Here is a 25,562-nt window from a genome sequence, read left to right on the forward strand (position 1 = left end):
AAACGCAGCTGGGTGAAGGCCCCCCAAATTAAATATTCTGGGGGATTGTGGAATGTCGGCAGGTTTATTCACCTTGATAAAATGGCGTGGATGGAGTTTGGAGATGCACGGGGGGCTCATCGTCCCGTCAAATGCCCTCAGACTGGTGGGCACACCTTTTTGTCATTATATGAGCTCACAGTTAAAATGTCTGACGGCTCCAGTCAGAAACGCTTCTAAAAGTGGCGGGTTCACTGGGGGCAGCCTCCGTAATGGAGGTCCGCTTCAGGAATGTCACAGCTGTTGACAGCCCTCTCTTTGTGTTCCCCGCTTTCTGTTTGGCAGATTCTTCCTTCTTGGCAGCTACAGACCGAGAGACGGCCACAGTGAGTATTTCCATGGGCTTCTTTTGGGCTTTGCAGGTCCTCCATTCTGATTGTGGTTCCTGCTCTTCCACTTCATGCTTGGCTCTCTGCTCTTATTGCTTTACTTCATAAAAGTCTCGCGCTTCTCATCAATCACATGGTGGCGGTGGTGATGATGATGATGATTGTCCCACTGTGTCAGGGCGAGTGTCCACCTCAGACCATCCAGTTCATTTGCTTACCACCGTTTTATGTCGAGTTCAATTTCTGCCGCCCAGCTCTTGAGCTATCATGTGACATCAATTTGACTGATCCGATTGGACCTGTCTACCTCTTGGCACCTGAACTTGCATATTTTTCTATGTTCATCTTCATGACATTCCAAATAATATTTTGATAAATTTAATTTGTGATGCTCTGTTAGAGTTTGCTAGAGTTGGGTCTCTGCCATTCCCCTCTATGTCTGTCACACATCACTCTTCTTCATACACGTTGTCGCCTGTAGGGGGCGTAATGAGCCCTCAACCCCAAGCACAACTTCAACTTTCAGGAGAATAAATCTTTTTTTAGAGATTCTACGAGGCCCTTTCTGTGTCTAGCCGGGGTTTTTGAGAGGATTTCTCCCTCTTTTGGCCATTTTTGGCAGTGCTTTTGGACTCCCTGTCATAACAATATATATTAGACTAGCTGTGCTACCCGTCTATGATGGGTTAAAATTGAAGGAATCATCGAAGGCTTCTGTGTTTAACATTTTCGGTGCGCCATGCAATGTTCACGTCTCTGTCATATCCCATTTGGTACTGGATTCATAAACACATGTTTGTGATGTGCCATCTGTTGGAATGACAAACGCAATGCATAGATCTCTGTTTTTATATACATATAATATATTAGTTTTTTTTTTTGTATTTGGTATCACTGTATTCAGTCCCTGAGGGGGAAATTTTTTGTGTGACCTTTAGTGGTAAGAGCACAGGGTCCAGCTGGATCAAATTTTTCAGGTTAAGGGCCCAATGGAATAGAATTCTTTCTGGCCGTAATGGGATTTGAACCGGCAACCTTCCAGATACCAGCGCAGATTCTTGGCCTCAGAGCCACCACTTACGCCTTACAATTGTTTTTATGGTATGGGCTTCGTTAAAAGTAGTGTTAATGTTTGTGATGTGCCATCGGTTGAATGACAAAGACATAGCTACCAGATAGACACACAGATAGTCCGACGCTTAGACCCCTTATCCTTTTACTAGCTGTGCTAACCATCTAGGAGAGGCTGAAGTCCAAGTGATCAATGTAGACCTCAGCGTTAACATTTGCAGGGGCAACATGCAAGTGTATAAGTTTCAGTTATATGCCATTTTGGTATGGGATTCATAAAAGCAGTGCTAACGTTTGTGATGTGCCATCTGTTGGAATGACAAGTGGCAATGCACATGTCTCTGTTATATGCCATGATTGGTATTGGATTCATAAAAACAGTGTTAGTTTTGTGATGCACCATCTGTTGTGGAATGATAAATGCAATATTTTATTACTAAAAAATATTTGATGCGCCATCTGTTGGAATAACAGAGACATAGCAACTGGACATACACACGGACTCTTATTCTATATTAAGGTGGATTTTACTCTACATTATATATATATATATATATATAGTGACACTAGAGGGCGCTGTCGCTCCTCCAAACCCACAGACAAAACATCACAGGACACCAGGTAAAAAGTACACAGAAATAATTTTAATTTCTTCTTTCTGATATTGTGCCACAGTAAACACCACAATCACCACCATAAACCAATAATCAGTAATCCAATACAAATAATCAATAACAATAAAGATCCTCCTCTCCTCCCAGTAGCTCCGTCACACTACTCCAACTATGGCTCAGCTGGCTGGCTTTCCCATAATCCTTTAAACAGTCCTCAACCCGGAAGTGCTTCTGTCCATGTGATTCCATAGCACTTCCGAGTCAGATGAAAACTCTTATTTTTTTTCTTCAGCCTGGAAGTACTTCTGGTTCTTACCGTCCCCGTGACTTGGGAGTACTTCCGGGCTGTATGGGAAACACAATCCCCTTGTCTTCCTGCAGCGTCACACGGCAGCACCCAGCAGGGCAGTGAAGCTGAACTCCATCTTCCATGATGCCCTGCGGGAATCTGGGGCACTTCCATGCTGCAGGGAGGACTCCATCTAGTGGCCTGGATGTGTTGGCTGGGATAAACTGCCGGCCGCCTCTCACAAAATATATAATATATATTGTGTGTGTATATACTATATATATATAATATATATATATATTATATATATATATATATTATACTATATTATATAGTATATAGTATATAATTAAGAAATTCATTACGTTTGCCCGTATGGCATCCCATAGTATCTGATCTTAAGAAAGCAATAGGCCGGTGCCCAGCAGGCGGTGTGGGAGTCTTGGCTGCCAAGGTTAGGGCCCTCAGAGTAGCCAGCTCTAGTTGAAATTCTGCCTTCCGAGTTAGTGGGGAAGTCACGCAGCTGAATTAGACCCCCTTGTCATACATCACCCCCTGCATGTCTGTCACGCCGACACATAAGACGTGAAATATCTCCTCTCGAGTGTGTTTCCCTGCCATTTTTTTACCGGACTGAAATGAATTTCTCTCGCAGATGTGTAATCAGCGTCGGTTTCCCAAAGCCCTTCTTCTTCCTGAATGATGACTTTTTTTAATGCGCAGGTTATCAGGAAGCCCCAGGAGACGGACAGTCCCAACACGTCCTTTGACACATTTGATGACACATCTCAATGAGTGCCAGCAGGCTCATGCAATCCGGCAGGCTGGCATCGGTGCACTCGGCTCCCTCCTCGGTGCAGAAGCACCCCCCCAGCCCTCTGCTCCATCGATCTTCTCTTAAAGAAAGGTAAGGCTGGCTCTGCTAGATAAGACAGCGAGACGTCCCTGTCAGCAACTTTGCACAGGGCGCAGTCGATAAAGAAGCCGTCATCTTTTTTTAAATTTTCTGTTCTAGTTCTGTTCCTCTGTTGCCTCCACACACACACACACACACATACCGATACCCCCCCCCCCCCCCCCAATCACCCCACCACATTTGTGAAGGTTCCCTCCTGGTAGATGAAGCAGTAAAATGAGTCCCCAATTTATGGATCCACAAAATGAGGGTCAGGCTTGCATTTGGAAAAGGGAACTTGTTGGATGGAGGGAGGGGGACGCTGGGCCCGGCTGGGGTTGATCTTCTGTTCAGTCGCGGTGGACATATAAACGGCTCCCAGTGTGTAGGTGAGGTGAGATCAAGGCCGCACCTTTGCTTCATATAGCACCTTGACAAGCACACACTGTTGTCACACCGCTAATGACGTCACAGGTCGAGATACGACAAGTCATGTGTGTCACGGTCACTCCATGCAGGTGGCTCGGTGGTAAGGAGGTTGTGGCTTTGCTTTGTGGGTCCCCCCTGTGTGGAGAGCCCCTTGAGTAGTGAGAAAAGCGCTATATAAATGTAAAGGATTATCCATCCATCCATTTTCCAACCCGCTGAATCCGAACACAGGGTCACGGGGGTCTGCTGGAGCCAATCCCAGCCAACACAGGGCACAAGGCAGGAACCAGTCCCGGGCAGGGTGCCAACCCACCGCAGGACACACACAAACACACCCACATGCACCCCCCATCTTGGTTCTCGTTTTGCCAGTTGCTTTTCTCAATAGCTGCCCTTTTTCATTTCAGGTGCTTATTGTGTTGTTTTTAATGGGTGGTTAGAGTGGTCCCTGTTTCTTGCTGCTGGGGGGGTCCACCCTTGCCCCCTGTAGGAGGTCTGTGGTGCCTCAAAGCCTCTGCTTGTCTCTGTCTGAACGCTTTGCAGTCCCTTCAGTTTTTTAGTGTCCAGTGCCTCCTGCCTCCCTGCTTCAAGGAAGCCCCCACATATGATGAACTTGTTTTGATGTCTGGTTATGCAAGACATGGAGCTTTTTGGGGTCCCCCCCTATTCATGGCCCTCTTGACCCCCAAAAGTTCTCATTTTTAGGCGTTTTTTTTTTTTTTGTGCACTTGGCATCTACAGCAGAAATCATGAGAAGGACCTGAAGCTGTGCGGGCCTCATCAGCCGACCCCAGGGGTCCACCCCCCTAATGGGATACGAGGGTGTCAAAGAACGTAATATCAGTAACGTGGAGTGTCGCTTTATGCCAGTCCGAGGTTTTTGATCACCGCTATGATCAGATGAAAGAATATTTGACATTAACTCTGTGACACAACTCTTCTTCTTTATTATTTACTTCGACCTCATGATGTAAATCCTGTCACCTCTCACGAGGGCCTTGAGTCAGAGTGGCTTCCGCCAATTCAGACGTCACTTAGCGGCATGAGAGGCGTGCTGCTGTCCTGCAAAGAGGACAAGTGGGGTCCCCGCCAAGCCATTCATTCAGATTTTTCGGAGAATGTCCTGCCACCTCTCTGAAGGCCTGAAGTTGACCCGGCCCTGAAACTACAAAGCAGGCCTGTTGGCCTCCTAAAGTGAGAGGGGTGCTGTGATAAACCCCCCCGGAGCATAGGACTAAATAAAGGCAGGGAAATGTGACGGCTGCTTTGGGGCGCCCCCTGTTCTCCCACGTCCAATTTATCATTAACGTTGCATTCAGAAATGAGAAGGTTAACCACACTAGGCCACAAATTGTGAATATAAAAACGAGAAGCTGTTGTGTAGTTTTCAACCTAATTTGTCATTCTGAAGTTTCAATGATTTCCATTTGCTTAATGACTTGGTGCAAACCGCGCACCCAATTCCATTTAAATGTTCGATAAGGACATTATGGGATTTGTAGGAAAACGAGTGGAGATCAAATAAACTCGAGCGTATCGTTCCAGCTTTGAGATCAATGACGTGCGGCCAACTTCAATGCATTTCCCCCGTCGTCTAAATTGCGTGATCTGCTGCCTTGTCATGTTTGTTCATTACGGAGACGGGAAAAACAAAACCTATTGATTGTTGTCCAGGCGTGATTGGTGTGAATGTGTTTGACCCAACGCGCACGTTCATAAATTCCACAATGCGCGGCCATTGATCTGAAGGCTCTAAGCTGAAACATGAAGGGTTTTATCCCCCCCGCCCCCAGATAAAATAACTTTAAAATCAATAGGCAATTTGAAACTGATAAAAGCCAGAGAAATTCATAAGGCCCCTTCCATAAATTGAAAACACGCCAAAAGCCATAACGCGGCAGATTAAGCTCCCTGCTAGATTCGGTCGTCGAGGGGAGAAGCACGATCCGGAAATGTTGGATGGAAAACCTGAAAATAAGACATCAGTCTCCTGGTTTGCCAGCCTTGAGCCTGGGTGACTTTTGAAAGCCGGCCTGGCATTTCAGCGGCCGCCTCGCTGTGAGTGAACGTCTTATTTTGTATTTTCGTTTTCTAAACGAAATGACTGAAATGTTCGGCCTTTTTGGTGGATCCTCCTCGTTCTGAGCTGCCCGCTCACGGCTCTCCATGCAGGCTTCACATCAGAAGGAGCCTGGAGGCCTAAAACGTGAGCCTTGCCCCAAACCTCTGGCCAGAGCAGGGCTTAGAGCTTATAGTGCTCCAGATAAAGTCACAAGTGCAGAGGGGGAAGTGCATTAAAACCCCTGGCCCACAATTACCAAAATAATGTTACTTTACATTTTAATGGAGTGAGTTACAAAAAAATCCGACAACAAGAGAAGCAAAAAAGGCAAACTTCACCGTCAGTCTGATCTCCAGGACTTTAGTCAAAAACCCGAGGCCAAGTTCTGTACTGCAAAAGAAAATGTGAGCTTGTATCGTAAAAACTATTCTGTAGGTCGGGGAGGCGTTCTGCTCACGTGGAGTGTCGTGTGCAGCTCTGGTCTGTAAGCACGCTGTAAGAAAGACATAGCAGCACTTGAAGATGTGCAGAAGAGACCACCAAGGTGCCTCGTGGGACCTGAGGACATGTGACACTGTGACAGACTCGGAGAGCTTAGTCTGAGCAGAGGAGACTACGTGGGGGTCTTCTTCAAGCTCCATAAAAGAACTTAACGGTGAATTGAGGACACCTGAAGAAATTAAGGGGAATCTGAGACGTGGAGTTGAAGAAGAACCTGGAGGAGATCTTGGGACACCTTAGGTATTTCGCTAAACAAACGAGCAACGCAGGAACAGAATGGTCTCTTCTCCGCTCTCAAATTCTTACCTTCTTAAAACTAGTAAGAAAAAGAATTTCCAAAGCAGAAATCCAAATTCTCAATCCATCCATTATCCAACCCGCTATATCCTAACTACAGGGTCACGGGGGTCCTGCTGGAGCCAATCCCAGCCAACACAGGGCGCAAAGTAGGAAACAAACCCCGGGCAGGGTGCCAGCCACCGCAGAATTCTCAGTCCTACAAGCCCAAGTACAAAGTAAGATCAGAACAGCAGAAGTTACAACTGCTAGCAGTTAGGAGGGCCCCGTCCCCTTTAGGCTCAACATAGTGGAGCAGTGCTACCTGAGGGGACTCCAGTTCCCAGCATGCTGAGGGATCACTGCACCTCCGGCTCCCGCCTTGGCCTACTGTGGAGGACGCCTGTTACGGTCCACGATTTGAAAAGTTGATGGCGGGGGGGCGGCGTCCCTCTTTTAGGCCATCACATTGTTAACCCCTTGAGTTGCCGTTGTTTTGGAACTCTGGGTGCTTTATTGGTCGGGTGTGTCTGATTTGGGTCTTTACCAACCCCCCCCCCCCCCCCCCCCCCCCCCCCAGATCATCATAGGACTTTCAGTGATGCAGCAGGACAAAGTTCTCTCTTGTCCAAAAGGTGACCTCTCCTCACTAGTCTAACTTCATCTGTCAACCTGAATTTTAATGGTTGACAGTTCATCTTGGTCTTCGTTATTAGAGGATGGTCTCTCCCCCCCTCTAACCCCCCATGTTTTGCTCAGTGGGACGGGTGTGCAGTCGGACCAGGCTGGCTGGTGTCCTGGCTCCTCCATTAAAAATGAACAAAACACCGTTGAGGCCGTCAGAGTCTTTGCATCACTGGCCCGCTACAACACACACACAATAAAATGAGTTAACACAACGAAATTCAAAATGAAATATTAAAAAGACGACAAAGGTATAATCAATAACAAGACCTGCAAACTGTACAAGACGTGAAGAGCATGAAATAAACGGACGGCACATGTGAGTCAGGGCTCTTCCGGTGAGGTTCATTTCCTGTTGCCCAGTTTGGCCTCCAAGGGCACCAAAATAAGACCCACTTGTCGTCGTACCCCCAAAGTTTCCAGCAGGGGGTGCTGGCTCCCTTCTACTTATGCTCTTTGAAAAGGGTGCATTCAGAACAAGGAACAGCAGGCTCCGTTTCCAAAAACCTTTCTGACCACGTATTAGAAGTTGCCTGTTCACTGCCGCCCAACTTCCACGTTTTTAAGGAAGGTGTTTTACTGGGGCAGGTGGGATTGCAGATGCTAAGTTTTGAATGGAGAGTCACGTCTCCTTGGCCTCGGGGTGTTGTGTGTCAAAATGAAATCCGCAGAGCCATAACATCCACACTAAAAGATGATGTCGGCCTTGATGGACATGTTTTGGGTGTCCTGCCCCTTCATCAGGGTGAGGCATTAACTGCGGCTAACAATGATCAATGAATACTTGCATCTCGTTAAAGCTTTTATTGTCCACTTCAAAATATGCTCAGGATGGGCTGCTCGCCATGAAAACTTACCAGCAATCCCATGCCAGGAGTATTCGCACTTCTGCTCAGCACTTGGAATCTTGTGTTCTTTTGGGCCCCTCTTGACTGTTATGTTGGGTCGGGTGTGTTTGCCAACGTTAGGCCACGCCTACTTGATATGGGCGTGTCTTTGCCAGTCATGACTGATTTCACCAGGATGGCATAAAAAGATCTTCTGGGGCGATCCTTCTGTGACCAAGCTGTGGACCAAACCCTTTTCAGGAAGCCGTTTGTGTACGTTGAACCTTTTCTAGTGCTTTTTGACCCCGAGTTAGTCCATCTGGTTTGGCTCGTCTCCCGGCTTTTCTCCCCTTGCCTGTTCTTGCATGTTCCTCTCCCGGGCACAGTCATAACGTAGAAGATGTCGTGCTAGTCTGGAACGCTCAGTTGTTGGCTCTGCTTATGCGGGTCACCAGGGCTCCATTGAAACAAATCGCAGAATTCCAGTCAAGTTCTAATAATCTTCATTTATCAAGGAAATTATTGGGAGCCTCCTAAGACCTCAGTCTAGTATGGGCTTTAAAGCCCCTTTTTAATTGACAGAACACTCCCCCCCCCCCCCCCCCCCCCCCCCTTGACTCTCCACACTCTCTCTCTGCCAAAGACCCTTGCAGGAAAATATGGAAGACCCTCGTATTAGTCATGTCCCATAATCATATCTAGTCGGTCAAGAGCCTGCACGGACCCGAGACGTCCTACTAGCCCGATTTCACTTTCCGCTCCGAGGGTACCCGCCTGTCCCCTAACCCTTTATGATCGTCTCTCTGTAATCACAGTCTGTCTGTGGGCTTCCATCTTGACGTCAAGTTCTGCACCTGAGCACAGCTTGACAGAGAGGAAGCGGATTTGCTCGAGTCCCTTAATGGTCAAGTCTTCTTTCCACACCCCACAGGTTTGAAAAGGTCAGTTCCAATACGACATCTTCAGACTGGGAGGAAATCCACGACCGAGTTAAGAATATCCTCAGGACTCATCGTTCCAGTCGATGTTTGCATTTTGTGAGTAGTGATGTGAAAATTGACTGTCTAACCAACGCTTGTGAGAAACATCTTTGTCGAAATTGCTCTGGAGTCACATAGGGAGTTCAAACCCCCTGATATTCGGGTCATTTTGGAGATGGTGTAGTCGGCAGGATCAGCAGAGCACTCGGCTCCTGTCGTGGTCATGCCAATCTGTTTAGGATGTCCAGATGTGAAAGGTGGGCACTAAACATTGCAAGCATTACCCCTTAAAGTGCTGATAGTGGTGTATGTTTTAAACAATGCAAGCAGGAGACGAGGCGCCTTATGGCTGATCACAGAATTCTGTGCAGGACCTTTTTTTTTTTTTTTCTTTACTACTGCATTCTGTTCCACAAATGGTTTTGTAACGCGGACGTGTTTTTAAGCATTAGAATCTACATATTAGAAAAAGAACGTAAAGAGGGAGATAAATGTGCGGACCATGGGGAAAAAATGTCACTTTGTATACAATTAAGGCAGACCACCTGCACCTGACAGCACCTCGCATCTCTCATATGATTTGTAGGATTTACCGCAAATACTCGCGGATAACTCGGGACTTGATTTTACCGTATAATTTCCGGTATTTTATAATGTTGAAGGTGGAAAACTCCTGCAATTGGTCCAAGTGATTACGATATGCTAACGCCCACCTGAGAGAGTAACCACGGAGACACGGCCTTTGTTTGTATGTGGGTGTGGCAATGCGCTCTCTCTCTCTCTCTCTTTTGTGCCCACACGGTGATACCCGCACTATTCTGAAGTGACGTTTGTACCGTTTTGTGTGTTTTGTATCTCACACCCTCATACACCTTTATCGTAAGAACGTCCCTTATCTACGACGGAGCGTTCGATCAGAAGAAAATATGAAGCTGCTTTGAAATTAAAAGTCGTTGAAGTAGCGAAAGAAATTGGGAACTGCGCTGCTGCAACAAAATTCAATGTGTTTGAGAAACTGGGGCGAGATTGGAGGAAGTCGGGGGTCTGATTTTATGACCGATTTTTCGTGTTTCAAGACCCGACTTATACGTGAGTATATACGGTACATTTTTGTTTCCTGCATTTAATTTTGATAAATTCTCTCAATTCTTTGCTTCTATTTTTTTTCAAACTAAGTCATTTTTGACTCTTGAGCCCCAGTTGCACTTCACATTTTTTTCGATCGATCTTCAGTGTCGTAGCCATTGTGGAATAGCAGGTCCATGGCTTCAAAAAAAAAAAAGGGTGAGTTTTAATTCCATAAAGTCGTGTCATTCTCCGTAGGTGCAATTGCTCAACCGCGGGGAGTTAATGAGGTAGATGGGGTGAGTTGTACCTGTACGTGCGGGTGCGTTCGTTCTCAATTGCTTCATTGGCTTCCTGCGGCGTGTGATTAAGGCCCACGGAGACGTAGGTGTATATATACGGACCGGCATCGTCACAGCCTTCATTTACAACAATCTTAGCAGGGTGTGGACAGCCGCGATGCACAGTTGTGTAGTGTGACATCCCCAGTGACTCCGTCATAGCTCTGTCTGACGAGCCGTGACAAAATGGTTTTTATCTTATGTCGTAGGGTCGAGCTCCTGTGCGTGCAAGAGATGACAACTGATGAGGGCTCAGCAGCCAGGAAAGAAGGGAAATGGACTACAGAAACAGAAGAGGGGCTCGTCTGTCCGATGTCTCGTGTTTGTTGTACCACCACAGAACGGAAAGGGATAAAGAGGGGCAGAGACTGGGGAGGATTTCCATAAGAAGTACCAAATGCACATAAAGTTTTAATCAATATCCCACTCCTGACACCAGTGTACCAGGTATCAGTGACTGTAATCCCACTGTTAACACCAGTGTACCAGGTATCTGTGACTCTAAACCCCTCACACCAGTATAACAGGTATCCATGACTATAATCCCACTGTTAACACCATTGTACCAGGTATCAGTGACTGTAATCCCACCACTCACACCAGTGTACCAGGTATCAGTGACTAATCCCACCACTCACACCATTGTATCAGGTATCCGTGACTGTAATCCCACCGCTCACACCAGTGTACCAGGTATCCGTGACTGTAATCCCACCTCTAACACCAGTGTACCAGGTATCTGTGACTCTAAACCCCTCACACCAGTATAACAGGTATCCATGACTATAATCCCACTGTTAACACCATTGTACCAGGTATCCGTGACTGTAATCCCACCACTCACACCAGTGTACCAGGTATCCATGAGATGACGCTAGTTTTCATACTCTCAGCTATCTTACATTACAGAATTGCAGCCCATTCGTATTTATCTAGTGTTGTGATTAGCATTTGTTTGCCTTTTTTCGTCATTGTTTTGCATTATTTTTTGTCTTTGTTGGGGTCACAGAACCCAATTCTGCTTTTGCTTCTTTTCAGTTTTCTTCTTAAATCTGTTTCATCCTCCTACAGGTCATTTGCCATTCCGTGTTTTATTATTCCTTGGCCTCTCCGGTGTTGGAGTGCGGGTGGCTCTACATGTGATGTCACAGGATCTCGTGTATAAATGTTAGAACCTGAGATTTCTGGGTTGTCCGAGATTGAGGATCTAAAATACAAATCAAGTGTGTGTTGAGAGATCTCTGGGGCCCGGCTAGATTCTGTTCTTTCGGTGTTTCAGACTTTTTGGCACCGACCTTTAGCTTTGTTTCTCGATTCTCATTTATCCCTCTGTCCCTTTTTCTGTGCCCGTGTGGTGTGTCCTCCTTCACCTTTGGCACAACACAATGGCGCTGGCCAGTTCAGTTGTGTTGGATGTTGGTCAGAATTTCCTGGGACTCCATCACCACTGGCTGTTGAACTTTCATACCTGCCGGGCAACACCATGAAAGCTTGCAATGCTTTGGAAATTTGAAATTGTGCTGAGAAGTTGGTGAGGGAGTTGTGTTACCCATCATGCCTTGCAGTTCATAGCCATGTAATCTGACAACCTCCAGGCACCGAGTGTACGGAATCAGAGTGACACGGTAGACGTTTTTAATGGTATCAAGAGGTTAGGGAAGAAGCTAAAATCTGAACCAGACATCCAGGCCATCAGACGTAAACTTCAACTTGATGTCCCAAAATCAAGAGCAAAGTTCTAAAGCCAGGAAGTTCAATAGACTCGTAAACTCTGAGAACATGGCTGCCAGTGCCGATCTTTAAACCCATTGCATTAACGACATTGGATGTCACAACTTCCTCTACCACACCCCTGACAACCGGGAGCCACGCCTCGACAACGGTGGCGACCTTATGCAACACAAGATGGCGTCCTAGCATGCTGCTCTACAGTTTGTACTTACCCAAAACTATCGTGTAGGAAGAAACGCAGTAAGTGTTATTGTCACAATCCTTGGGCTCCATAACTCGTAACCCACGAGAAACGAATAAAACGTCCCGGTCACAACGTCGAGATCCTGCGATCGCAGCCGCTAAGCACCACGTTTTCTGCTTGTCCGAGATTCTGGATGCAAACAAACCAAGTGAGAGGACTGGTTTTTGAACTTCAGCTCCTTCAGCTCCCTTCTTCTTGACGTCGAGTTTCTGGGTGTGGCGCTGCATTTCCTAAAATGTCTCTCAGTGACGTTTCTCTTGGTTTTCCCGTATTTCTCCAGTTCCTTGTGCTCTGATACAATCATTGGGTTCTTTTTATTTCACATCATTTAGAGAAAGTTCAGCTTCAAAACTCTGTCTGGAGTTGTCACCTCTGCCATCGTCTCTTGCTGTTGACCTTCATGCGTTTCTCCGTATTGCTGCATGCCATTCCCTCTCTTGGTTTTCTTCTTCTAAATTCCTCTGTTTTTCATTTTCAGTTTGTTAACAGAATAAAACTCCGACACTCCATTCACTTCCGTGACTCGCTTTGTAAAGATCTCCTCTCCTTGGATGAACGTCCCCCTAACTTTATGACGTCACAGCAGCGTCTCCTTCATCTTCGGTTTCCAGGAGTTGGGTGAAGGTTGATGTGGATTTCCTTTTCTCACTTTGGCTTGTGACTCTGGGTGGGCTGGAAGTTGTTGGTATCCCCCCCCCGGTGCTTAGTCCCCTCTCGGCCACCCATGTTTGATGCCAGTTGGCGCCTTGTTCTTGGTGGTTCCACTTCCTTTTCTTCCTCACCCTTTTCCTCTTTCTCATTTCCAGAACGATGACGAGGACTCCTTGCAAACCACCTCTTGTAAAGACTCTCTGTGTGAAAGCGGGCTGGTGGGCAACAGGTATGGCGTCTCGGCTTGGCTGGGGTTCCCTCTTGTATCTTTATTGTCTTGCTGGTTTTGTGTCATTTCCTTTGGAAGATCTCCTAGTGTGTATGTTTCTGCTCGTTCCTCTTTATTGATATTTCTTTCCTGCTTTTTAATTTTTGTTCTACCTTGTCAGTGTCCTCAGTTATGTTCTTTGCCTTTGTGTGTTGAGCCCAGGGGGTCGGGCCCTCCTGACACGTCCCACCTATCAGAAGTGGTGGGAGTCTTGCCATTCTTGCTGAGCCTTTGGCTACACTGGCCAGCAGAACAGCCAGTAGAGTGTCATGGAGGCCATGCAGGACATTGGCAAGTGGGTTGGGTGATGCACAAAAATGAACAGGGGTCTCCATTTCCTCTCCCGTGGAAGAGAAGCAGCAGGAAGATGAGTGACGTCACTTCTGACATGATCGCCGACTACTTCATGTACTCCTCCACTGTAGGCTGCTGTTCTTGGAGTCCTCACCAAGTAAACCTCTCTTCGTAATGGTGATCTTCATTATTATTAAATCTTTTGTTTCAATTCTGGACATTAAGCAGGGCGTCTGGACACTGCCCCAGCTCTTTGTCTCATTACAGTGGTGTAGTCGGCAGGATTTTCATTGACAGTGACAGAAAAGCAGAACCTCACGATGGTGGCGTAACAATTGCACTTATTGTAATGGGACACAGGACAATCCATATTACTAACCGAGAATGCTAAACCGGATGATGGACGCAGGCACATCCGGCCATGGGCCGTAGCAGCAAAAAGACGTACTGCACAGGCGCAAGAAAGGGCGGACGGGATACACACCAAGAGGGGGATTTAACAAGCCCCTGGAACACAAAAAAAAAGAACACAAAACCGCCCCACACACCCTACAAGCAACGGACGGGACACACACAAAGAGGGGGATTCAACAAGCCCCTGGAACACAAAACGAAAGAAGACGCTCGCTCAACAACAATCCTCACCCACACCCCCCCCCCCCCAATCAATAAGAAGTGACACCCAAAGCCACATATCTAAAGGAAACGTCCATATTAAACATACGTCATCTCAAAACCTTCACACTAGGCAGCATAGGTGGATCTCATTAAAATAAAGCACTATTAACCGTTCAACTGGAGAAAAGGCTCCATATTAACAGTGAGTACGATCCTACTAAATACTTATCCATATTTCGCACGCTGAGGAACAAACAAGTCATGCATACACGGTCCCGGGTACAAAACTATTCGGATCGGATAACGGAACAAAACACACCGAACACGAATGAAACAAAAAGAATACAACGGCGGCGCATAACAATGCGCTTCGGAAAATACGTGAGAAAAAATGTCTCGGATCAAAAAACGCAAAGCTCAAGTAACCCCGTTACAGAGACGTGCCCAAATGAACAGACACATTGAACGTAGATGCATACAGCGCGCGTCTCAAAGTGCTGCATCAAAACAAGCACGATTTCAAAAGAAAGAGCTTGCGTCTCAGACATACAAAAAAGGGAGCAAAGCAACGCGCATATGACCGGCCAGAAAACAAGCAAGCAGGACTCAGAAAGCAGAAACCTCAACTGACCGACATACAAAAACGGACAAGGCACGATACAAACAATGCACGACGTAGAGTGAAACGGACTTTGCGCAAAGCGGAGGCGGATCAATTAAAACTCAAAAATAGCGCGTCACAAATAATGGACATGCAACAACGCGGCACTCAAACACCACAAGCAAAACATGCCCGTCGCAGACATCAACACCAGACGTCTGCTAAACGCTTACGCCAGTTGGCTGACAACGCTTTCAATAATGAGTCCACTATTGAGGAAAATTCATTGGGATTAATGAATGTCATTTGCAATCATTGTCATTCACTTAACTTCACAGAAGAAACAACTGGCAATACAAATAATGAATTTACACGTTGTTGTCAAAAAGGTCAGATTAGACTGCCTCCTTTACATTCATATCCTGAATATCTACAGAAGCTTCTAACTAAGGAGGTGCCTGAAAGTAAAAACTTTATGAACTACATTAGATCCTACAATAGTTCATTTGCTTTTGCATCTACCAGAGAACATAACAGGACACCAAAAGGCAATGGCCCATACTGCTTTCGCATATGTGGTTAACACAACGCACTATATTATGTCCAAAAAAATATTAATGTTAATCACATTATTAACCAGGTCATTTCATTACTTCCTGGAGAGACACGGCTCTTTCTAAGCTCTGACAAAGTTGACTCTGATGACGACAATGAACATCTGAATTTCCCCTTAGAATATTTGAACACTAATTAACCCGGATGGATGACCACAACACAACCTTACCCTTAAAAACGGAACAATAATCATGCTATTAAGAAACCTTAACACTAAACAGGGTTTATGCAATGGCACACGGTTAGTCGTCAACACCATAACACACGATGTTATTCAAGCAACAGTTCTTTCAGATTCACATGCTAACAATACTGTTCTCATTCTTGGAATTGACCTTACGAGTTCTGAGCTAGAATTACCTTTTACATTGAAACACCGACAGTTCCCCATTAAACCTGCATTTGCCATGACCAGCAAAAAATCACAAGAACAAACCATGGACAAGGTTGGCATCTACCTCTCTGAACCCGTTTTTGGACATGCACAACTTTATTTTGCCTTCTCATGTGTTCGACGTTCATCTCACAATAAAGTTAAAATTAAAAATGATCCATGCCAAGGAAAACTCATTCAAAGACAAGACACCATCTTTACTACTAATGTTGTATACAGAGAAATATTCCAATAAAACATTACTCTATGCCAAACACTCTATTTTGTATTTATATAGGCATCATCCAAACCTGCACACTATTCTATATCTAATTCATACATCTCACTCTTTGTCATGCCCCAACGCCAGGGGTTGGCGAGCGAAGCGAGCAGGGGGCGGAGCCCCCTAGTAAAATAAAAGAGTTGGAGCTCTGTCCAGATATCCTGAAGTGAAATGAAAAGAAAAAGGATTATAATGAAGGCTGTCGTTATGACAAGAGATTTCACTTCCGAGCTGGGTCTCCCGATGAACTGCGACTCCCAGTGGACGAGCAGGTTAAGCAGTCGTGAGAGCAGAAGGGGCGGGGCCTGCAGCGGTTGTGCCAGAAGTGATGTCGCTCGTCTTCCAGCTGCTTCTCCTCCGCTCTACGAGTAAATGGAAAGCACGTCCATTCTGGAGCGTCGCTCGCTTTCTTCCCTCTGTTACATCACGTCCTGTCAGATTCTATTATGTTGCGCCATCTCATGGCTTGTTCTGGTGTGTCGTGTCATGTCTCACATTGTCATCTTGCATTTCTTTTCAGCTCCAGGCTTTTCGATGACACCATGGTCCACCTCGGCTCCGGTCACTTCTGGTCCAATCAGGCGGCACGGTACAAGGGGGTGCCACACAGAGCCGTGTTTGAGGAGAGCCTGGAGAAGATTTATGGGAACCTTTACAAGAAGGCGTCCGGCAGCACCTAGAGTAGTGGACAGGACAGCTGCGTCCAGGTATGGCCATTGCATTGCTCTGCTAGAGTGACCATTGGGTTCTTGGTCACCTCCCTCCTGAATCCGCTCTAGTAAGAGTCCTGGTGGTCCTAAATCTCATCTGAGCTGTACAGATGGCTTGATCCCCTTGCCGTGCTCTCTGCCTCATCACAGTTTGACGTTGGGGGGTCTCTGAAGAGTCCTTGCACTCCATGGCTTGGCTTTGGTCGTGACAGTGTGACTTGTGGGACCCTCTCTACACAGGTCCACGTGGGCCTTGCTAAATGATGGCCAGTCACTTCATTTGGTGACAGGTGGCATCTGAGCACAATGAGGAGGGCCACAGCAGAGGGTCCGAGTACTTCTAGGAAGGACAGATGTCAGGTTTTGATTTTTAGTAAATCTGCAGACCTTTCTGAAGACATGATGTCACTTTGTCATCGTGATTTATTGAGTGAGGATTGTGGGGCAAAAATCGCAACTTTCTCACTTAAAATGAGATGTACAGCACAATAAAGTGGGCTTTCTGAATCCCCCGTAATCGCAGTCCAGCCACCATGACATGCCAGCACAGCAACTTCCCTTCACTTTATAACTTTTGGTTGAAAATGTTCAGGCGTAGCGGATTGTTGCTGACTGTGTGGCCTGTTGTCAGCAAATGGGGGTCTTCAGAACGGATTTGGCACACTTGGGGTCACCCATAATAAAAGCAGGTGGGACCAGCAGGCTCTGTGTGGCATTTTTGTTTTTTTTTCTCTTAGAATTTGAATGATTTTATGTTCGACCAAAAGCCCCCCCACCCCCAACCACCACCACCAAAGTCCACTCCTCCATTTGAAGTGTCGGGGGGTCCTGCACTCTACCAGCCACTGCCACTTGTTAAGAAGCCAGCATTGCACCTCAGGGGTTCAAATTGAAGACATTTTTATCTTCACTTCTTTGACCTTGACTTGCACAGACGCCCCCCCCCCAAAAAAGCCACGTCTCTTTAGCTGTATGACATGAAATGGCCGGCTGTTCCGTCGGTCAGCTCATCTTATTGACGTCTGCCAGTTGCAATGGCTGCTCTTCCATTGGTGTTCTTCTGCTCTTCTCTTGTGTTTCTCTTTCACTCAGCACGACGTGCCCAGCTCACTTGACCTGCTCTTCAATTCTACACTGGCCTGGTGGTCCGAAGTCAACAATCTTGAACCTTCATTCTGGCTTGTGTCCATCGCACCCGTCTGTGGATCTCGGGTCTGCCCGCTGCGTCCTTGGCAGGTGGAGACGTTCCTGCTGGTTTGTGATCGAGGGCACACTCGGCTTTTATGTACACCCGACTTGACTACTCTGCTCTGCCTGTCCCAATGCCCAGACTTGCTTGTTTGAAGAATCTCCTGCCCAGCGAGCCCACAACTGAAATCAGCTTCATGTGTTCATTGGGGTCCGCATCTAGTGAGCAGTGAGGCCTTCGCTGGGGCAAATTCAGACCTGGCATGAAGACCCCACAGGGCGACGAAGGAGGCAGAGGAGACATTTGTTTTATCTTCTCGCCACCAGTAGGGGGCGCATTTGAGACACACGTCCTCAGGGTTTGATGAAATGAGCTTAGTGCTTAAGAAGAAACCAAAGGACACGGAGAAGAAGGAATTAAAAAGGACTTCCCTGTGGAATGGGGCTGGAAATTTAAACTGCACTGTAAATACTGGGGTGGTGCAAATTCAACACTGACATTTCCTTTTCTTCGCTTTTTTTATTCAATAAATTTCTGGATATGCCAAAGTCATTTTCCTGTGCCTACTTGATGACCCAAATCTTGATGTGCCTTCTTGTCTGATTCTTACCAAACCCGAGATTTTCCAATTGAGAGTTGCCCCTGTGATCTGATCAGGTGCAATAGAGACCATCAAGAGACCCCAATGGACACTGGAGTCTGTCATCCGATAAACCCAGCTGTCTAATGCCACCATTAAAGTGTTCACCCCCTTGGAAGTTTACACATTTTATTGTTGTACTGCATTGAGTTACAGTGGATTTCATTTGGCTGTTTTGACATTCATCACCAGAAAAACTGACAGAATGAAAACCCCGCCCAGCCAACTGCCACTCATGAGGCAAGCCCCGCCCAGCCTGCTAATGCAAGTAAGAATCTTACTGGGCTTTGTACATTTGTAGACCCTATTAACATACCTAACCCCGCCCAGCCTGCCGCCACTCAAGCAGCAAGCCCCACCCAGCCTCATTAAACATTAAGTCCCGCCCACCCTGCTGTATTACTAATAGCTCTCCTTCTCCTCATCCTCATTATTTAGCTGTTCTGAGATTTTTCAAGTAAAGGCGTGTGACTTTTCAAGATCAGGTAGTCCTACTCGCTAATGGTGACACCAAGGAGTGGTGACATGCTGCTGGTTGATGAGCACATGCAAGTAAAAGCTTAGCTGGACTTGTTAATAGGGTCCCTACTGCCTTGTGTACCATGTCTAGCCCCGCCCAGCCAGCTGCCACTCAAACATCAAGCCCCGCCCGCCCCGCCCTCTCAGTTGTCACTCAAACATGAAGCCCTGCCCAGTCTGCTCTATTCCTAATGATCTTCCTCATTGTTTGCTTGTAAGTTTTGTTCCATACATTTATGACAAATCTGTTCGGAGGTTTTTCAGGTAAGGAAGGTGGCCATTTCCAGGTAAGGTAGTCGTACTCGCTAACTGTGGCTCTGGAGAATGGCAGGCAAGTATGGATTTCACCGGACTCTGCACAAGTGACGGTTAGGACCTGAGAAACCTACAATCTGCTATCAAAGTGCTCTCTGCCCTCCTTCCCAGTGTTCCCAGCTCTGTGCGCCCAAGCCAAGCTAAACGTTAACCCAGTTGGCCTTCATGACGACATCGGCCCCTCCTATGGACTTCCTCCATCCCACAGCCAGGTTGTCACCACGAGTGACGAGGATTTGCAGAAGACCTCGATGACCAATCACTCGCCAGTCCTCCTGTCTTTCCCAGGTGAGTCATCTTTCTGCAATGTGTGGTCCCCCTGGGGTGCCACTAGGGGGCAATATTTTGTGTTAATTCTGTTTGAGACAAGAGACTTAGGCTTAAATGTCATCAGATGGCAGAGTTTTGTGGTGGAGACAGGACGTGGATGGCCCCTTACGCTGGAGGTGACCCTGTGACATTGTACAACACTAAAGATGGCCGATCATGGGCAGAGAAGACCGGGTAAGTAAGCATCAACAAACCATCAACAGTCTGAAGGGATCTGATTTTATTGTATGTGTTTCTCCCAGACTTGAGCCCACCTTATGAATTAGCAGAACTCTTTGTTTTGGGGGTCCCCACCAAGGGATGCAGGATGGCGTTAGGTCAGACGTGGGCGGGGTCAGATGTCGGAGTGTTACCATATAAGGCAAGATTTTCTCTGACTGACATGAGGTCAGGCAGCCTGTTAGCGTGTAATGTATGGAGACCTGCTGCTGCACTCTGATACAGTAGGGGGCGATGTGGCACAAATAGACAGCCCCCACCACATTGAACGCAACGAAGAATATGAATATGGCACATCTGATGTCATCGCTACCTTATATGGGAACACTCAAACATCCAGCCCCGCCCACTTGTGCCCTGCCAAATCACACATTCTTAGGCGAAGGACCCTCTGAAAATAATAATAAAAAAAAAAAGCTGTGCTGATTGTAAAGGTGGGCTCAAGTCTGGGGAAACACACACAGCGAGGGCCACTTGCTTCTCTTTTTTGTTTTATTTGGTGGGTTTGATAGAATCTTGTCAGCAGGTGGCGCTGTGATGCCACACTTTTCTTAAATGCAGTGATGAGTGATGCTGTAAAGGCGGCCACCATAAGCCCTCCTCTGCTTGGTAAACTTGTTCATTACCAAAGAACCAAGGGTCCCCTAAAGCCACCATTGTCACCCTTAAAGCCGTAATCATGCAGGTCGATGTGTTTTATGAAGTGTCTGTGGACGACGGTGTGCTGCCTGGAAGGTGCTATACAAAGTCGGAGTGGCGGTCCACAAAATTCAACATAAAGGTGTAGATCAGTGAGCTTAAGATGGTGACCGTCCGGCTGAGGATGAAGTCAAACCCAATGTGAACCCCATAGCAGGTGTCGGTGGGGACCCTGAGTGAGTGACCCATAAGAGACGTCTGCATGGCCTCCAGCTGCTGTCACAACTTTTGGATCTGGGAATGCTGTTAAAACTTGATGGTACCGGTCATTTGGTGGAGGTGCTTCAGTGGTGTCCCTTGTCAGCTGGTCTGAACTGAAATCGTCTCCTCTTCAGCGGCTGGAGCAACAGGCAGGCTCTCTCAGTACAAACTTTATATAGTGCCTTTCATAAGGACAGACAGACAGACCGCCTGGTGCTAATGAGATTCAAACGCATGATTGATATAGTGCCTTTCACATGGAGACTTGCACTGGACTCATCATCCTGGGTCCCTGTCCTGCGCCCTTGTGGGGGGGGGGGCTTATCACCCGCTCGCCCCCCACAGACATGCGTGTGAGCTGCTAACTGCCAGTTTGCTCCTTTTTTTGCTCCCATGGTCGTGTGCCGTGTTCAGGTGGCCTATGAGCTCTGAAGGTCTTCACATGAGACCCCCGACCCCCCACCCCGCCAGACTCGAGTCCTCTCGCGTCGCCTTCCTCTCTCTGAGCGCCTTCTCCGCCGATCGCAGCTCCTTGTTCTCCGAGCAGAACTAATTGCTGTGAGTGGAGTGAGCGCTGCGCCATATGCTGAGGGGACTGCGCCGGTCCCGCCAGCCTGCGCTCGGTGACTGCAGCGTTTTCCTCATTAACCTCTCGAGTCGGACCGGGTGGGAACAAACAAAAACAAACTCCTGTTTAGTGTTCGCAGATGTCACAGCCACACATATTAATAATCGATGAGAAGCTCAAGGCACTCGCATCGATCTCGTGAAGTCGTCCTGCCCGAGGGGGCTCTTTTGAGGACGCATTCCCTCCTTGTTCTGAGCCCACCTTTTCCAGTACGTAAGGTCGGACCCGATGACATGATGATCCGTTTATCGTGAGCCGAATTGGAGTCAAGTCACTTCGTCGGTCCGCGCGTAGCTGAATGATCTTCAGTGAATAATCAGAGCCCGACAATGAACGGGATTCTGGGAGGAGAAAGACGCTGGCATGCGAGTTCTTCTTCATCATCGTCGTCATCCTCCTCCTCCTACACAGAGAAGGTTCTAGTCACAATGCCAGCTTCAGTGTTTCTTTGGAGATAAAGGGCGGGGGTCTGGGGATGAGTTGCCCCCTTTGGTAGTCCGAAACTCCGCTGAGATTCCTTAATTATTTAGGAGGTGGTGGGGATCCTCCTGGAGGTCTAAAAGCTTAGTGATGGAGAACTTGACCTGTTGGGGGGTTTGCTTCTCCCTTTGGAGGTCAGAAAGCGCCCTGATATACAGATACTATCTCAGAGAGCGGTTTGGGGGTCCCCTTGAAGGTTTGAAACTGTCCTGATATAATGAAACTATTTCAGGCAACCTGGTTTTGTGGGGTGATTCCAGGACCCCCATAGCATTTCAAGACCCTCCGTCCATGCTGTCAAATATTGGCGTCATGTTCAAATTCCAGCATTTCAGAAGTCACCCCCTTTAAAAATTTGGCCTGGGTCTGGATGGTCAGTATATCGATACGATTTCAGATAGCGAGGGGGTTTGAGAGAGCAGGGTGGGTGGGGGGTCCTCTCGCAGGTCTGAAAGCGCGCCAAGATTATGAAATTATTTTGTGGAACTTGGGTTAGTTCGGTGTGGATGAAGACTGGGTATGGTGGTGGTACCCCTTGGAGGTCTGAAAGCTCTGATGTAAAGTGGCCATGTTGGTAAGCCCCCCGTGAAAGTGTGAAAGGATTTTAAATGGGGTGAATGGTCGATGCACAAACATTAAGTGGTTGTACACAGATGGGCAGAAAGGGGCAGTGCCAGTATGGAGTACCAGTATTTTTCACTTCTTGTAATGGTAGCGCCACTGGGCATCACTTTGTGTTTAATGGGCATAGAAGACCTTTTGTAGTAGGACAGCATGGTGGCTCAGTCACTGGGTCAGATTGGCGCTGCAATCCCACGTGACGTAACCCAACAATAATGTGACTTTGTATTGTCTCCTGTTAAATGACATGATGTAACATAAGAAGAAGATGGCAGGGGCCCGGTGCCCAGAGTCCGTTGCTTGTGCAGTTTTATTATTCTGCCCGTCTCAGTGTGGGTTTTCCTAAAGACGTGCAAACTGAGCTGATTGGCTATTCCAAGGATGGCATGGTGGCATGGTGGACCAGAAGGAGGGCGGCGAGTTCGCATCCCAAGTCTCCACATCTTCGAGGGGGCCACCTAGCTGTAGCGCTTCAGCTTTCGAGTGGGTGCAGAACATCGGGGGGCTCGATTTTTTAAAGCGCATTGAGTCCTACCTGGACGACCTCTTAATCGCAGGACTGCACGAGACCCTTCAGTGACAGAAGCCGACGGACTGGCAGGCGTTAAATTTTTAAAACGAGCAGCTGAAAAAAAGGTTCTTAAATGGGCGATCGAGTCCAAAAGCGCCGGCCCGCAGGTGTGCAAATCAAGCGAGTCGCCCCGCTGCTTGCCCTCATATTTCTACGCAGAATGGCGCGAGGACAGCGGTGCCCTGCGTGGCACTGTCATTAAATACGCATCCTGCACATATGGCGAGTCATTAAAAGAATTCTTGGGTGGAAAGGCGCCGTCGGAACGCGCCGGCCAAGGGAAGTGCTGGAGGAGGGCGCCCCCTACCGCCCGCTCGGTCCGGATACATAAGACGGAGAAGAGCCGGCAGCACTTTAGAAGTGGGGGTGCGTGAATCAGAATAAGATCCAATTCTTCAGACCCCCACGGGTGAACGTGGTACAAGGGGTCGGCGATGACCCACAGCCTTGTCAAAGACTCTCTTTAACGAGCGCTTCATGTCAACAATGTTCGGTAACGAATAGCATTAGAAGGCGCAATGGAAAAACGAAAGGAAGGCGACCTGCCACCCAGGACTCGAGTGTTTTAGCAAAAAGGCGTGAAGGAAACGACCGCTCGATGTCACCCGCTCCGCCCACGTTTTAAAGCCGAACAGGCGTCAACACTGCGATGGCAGCCGCCGCCCTGCGTGACTCTCGACTCGCCCGCTAACCTGAGCGTTTCTGGTGGACACAAAACGCGTTTGCACTTCCACTCGTGTTCAGCGAGGTCGCAGGCCAGTCTGCGAGTACGACCTGTGGTGGGCGCTGTCACCCGATCAAGGGCCACCCGCTGGTGACGCCCCGTCGTGTTTTGACTCGGCGCTGATTTCGGCCCCGTGGCTGCAGGCGGTTTTCAGCTGCAACGTCCAGAAATGAGAAGACGACGAACGTTTGTACTCGCCATCAATTCCTGTCTACGTAAATCAAGACAAAAAGATGCGAAAAGCCCTGTATAAGAGAAAGATAGATGTGAAAGGCGCTATATTGTAGAAAAATAGATACAGTACTGTAGATAAAAAGAGAGCTAGACATGAAAGACACTATATAAGAGATAGAGAGAGAGATGTGAAAGGCACTATACCGTAGATGAACAGCTCGATTAATTAAGATAGATAGATATGAAAGGCACTATATTAGACATAGACAGACAGATGGTCACGAAAGGCACTACACAGATAGACATATATGTGAAACACTGTATAGGAGATAGATGTGAAAGGCGCTATATTGTAGACAATCGCTATATCCTAACTACAGGGTCACTACTGGAGCCAATCCCAGCCAACACGGGCCGCAAGGCAGGAGACAAACCCCGGGCAGAGCGCCACCCCCCCACACACACACACACACACACACACACACACACACACACACACACACACACACACACCAAGCACACACTAGGGACAATTTAGAATCACCAGTGCACCTAACCTGCCTGTCTTTGGACTGTGGGAGGAAACCCACGCAGATACGGGGAGAACATTCGCGAGGCAGCAGCGCTACCCACTGCGCCACCATGCCGCCCATATGTAGACAAACAGATAGAAAAAGTAGATTAATAAGGTAGCTAGATGCCCTTGAAAGGCACTATACTGTAGGTGAATAGATAGATACAGTAGGTATGTCTGACGTAAATACATAGACATGAAAGGCACTATACAACAACTAGATATGTAAAGCTCTGTATAAGAGACAGATAGATGTGAAAGGCACTATACTGTAGATGAATCGATACATGTTATATAGTGTCTTTTGTGTCTCTCTAATATCTATGAGACAGCTTGATGTGAAAGACACTATATTATAGATAGATATCTCGTTATTTCTCAGATTTCTGATGGCGCGGTCGTCAGCACTGCGCATGCGCGTACTGCGTTCGTCTGGTCACACCTGTTGCGTGACAGTTTAAGTAACGTGAGATAAGCGCGCAGTCAAAGTGAAGAGAACTGAACAGCCGTTACAGGCATTGCCAGCTCTACCTTACAGGTGGTCCACCGACTAGGTGGTCGTCTATAGTGGCGAAGTGGGGGGGGGGGGCGGTATTTTGTTAACCATCATAGACTTAGTATATCCAAACTCACGCGTTCGAAAGTCGATGGTGGTCGCTAAAAAACCCCCCGGGGGTTAGTCCTCTCCATATAAGTCTGTGTTGCATGGCTCTTGATACTCGATAGGGATCAGCAGCTCTTCCCTCAAACGCCTGGGTAACATCTCGATTTTGGGCTGCCTGTCTACCCTTTCCGATCATCTTTGATGATTTTGCCATCGGGCCCCTCAAGCCCCTCCGTACTAAACGGCCCAGCCATGGAGTCACAGGAGCCCTCGAGTGCGTCAAA

The 25,562-nt window shown here is 47.5% G+C and overlaps 3 protein-coding genes and 2 long non-coding RNA genes across 11 annotated transcripts in view; 3 read left to right on the forward strand and 2 right to left on the reverse strand.

The window, feature by feature from the left end:
* spata6 (spermatogenesis associated 6) overlaps window positions 1-18,522 on the forward strand; it is a 195,853-nt gene extending 177,331 nt beyond the window's left edge. The window contains exons 11-14 of one of the 6 annotated variants that reach the window (XM_051933164.1): window positions 8,948-9,053; window positions 13,184-13,257; window positions 16,601-16,787; window positions 17,883-18,522. In XM_051933164.1, coding sequence (XP_051789124.1) covers window positions 8,948-9,053; window positions 13,184-13,257; window positions 16,601-16,760 — 340 coding nt within the window. In that variant the 3' untranslated portion in view covers window positions 16,761-16,787; window positions 17,883-18,522. Of the gene's footprint in view, window positions 1-8,947; window positions 9,054-13,183; window positions 13,258-16,600; window positions 17,164-17,882 lie in introns of those variants that run through there. The other 5 variants (XM_051933161.1, XM_051933167.1, XM_051933163.1 and 2 more) reach the window with 5 other exon arrangements.
* mrpl55 (mitochondrial ribosomal protein L55) overlaps window positions 1-25,562 on the reverse strand; it is a 175,249-nt gene that overhangs the window by 113,500 nt on the left and 36,187 nt on the right. The window lies entirely within an intron of this gene.
* Window positions 1-25,562, forward strand: part of stil (STIL centriolar assembly protein) — a 194,437-nt gene that overhangs the window by 99,173 nt on the left and 69,702 nt on the right. The window lies entirely within an intron of this gene.
* On the forward strand, window positions 10,823-11,148 carry LOC127529467 (uncharacterized). The gene is made up of 3 exons (XR_007936135.1): window positions 10,823-10,849; window positions 10,972-11,013; window positions 11,054-11,148. It is a non-coding gene; the product is annotated as an uncharacterized LOC127529467 (long non-coding RNA).
* On the reverse strand, window positions 10,823-11,316 carry LOC127529468 (uncharacterized). Of its 2 annotated transcripts, none has more exons than XR_007936137.1 (3): window positions 11,187-11,316; window positions 10,941-11,141; window positions 10,823-10,895 (listed from the first exon to the last, which is right to left on the reverse strand). It is a non-coding gene; the product is annotated as an uncharacterized LOC127529468 (long non-coding RNA). The 2 variants fall into 2 exon arrangements; XR_007936136.1 differs by having other exon boundaries at window positions 11,229-11,282.

This window comes from Erpetoichthys calabaricus, chromosome 10 (assembly GCF_900747795.2).
Source record: "Erpetoichthys calabaricus chromosome 10, fErpCal1.3, whole genome shotgun sequence".
NCBI lineage: Eukaryota > Metazoa > Chordata > Cladistia > Polypteriformes > Polypteridae > Erpetoichthys > Erpetoichthys calabaricus.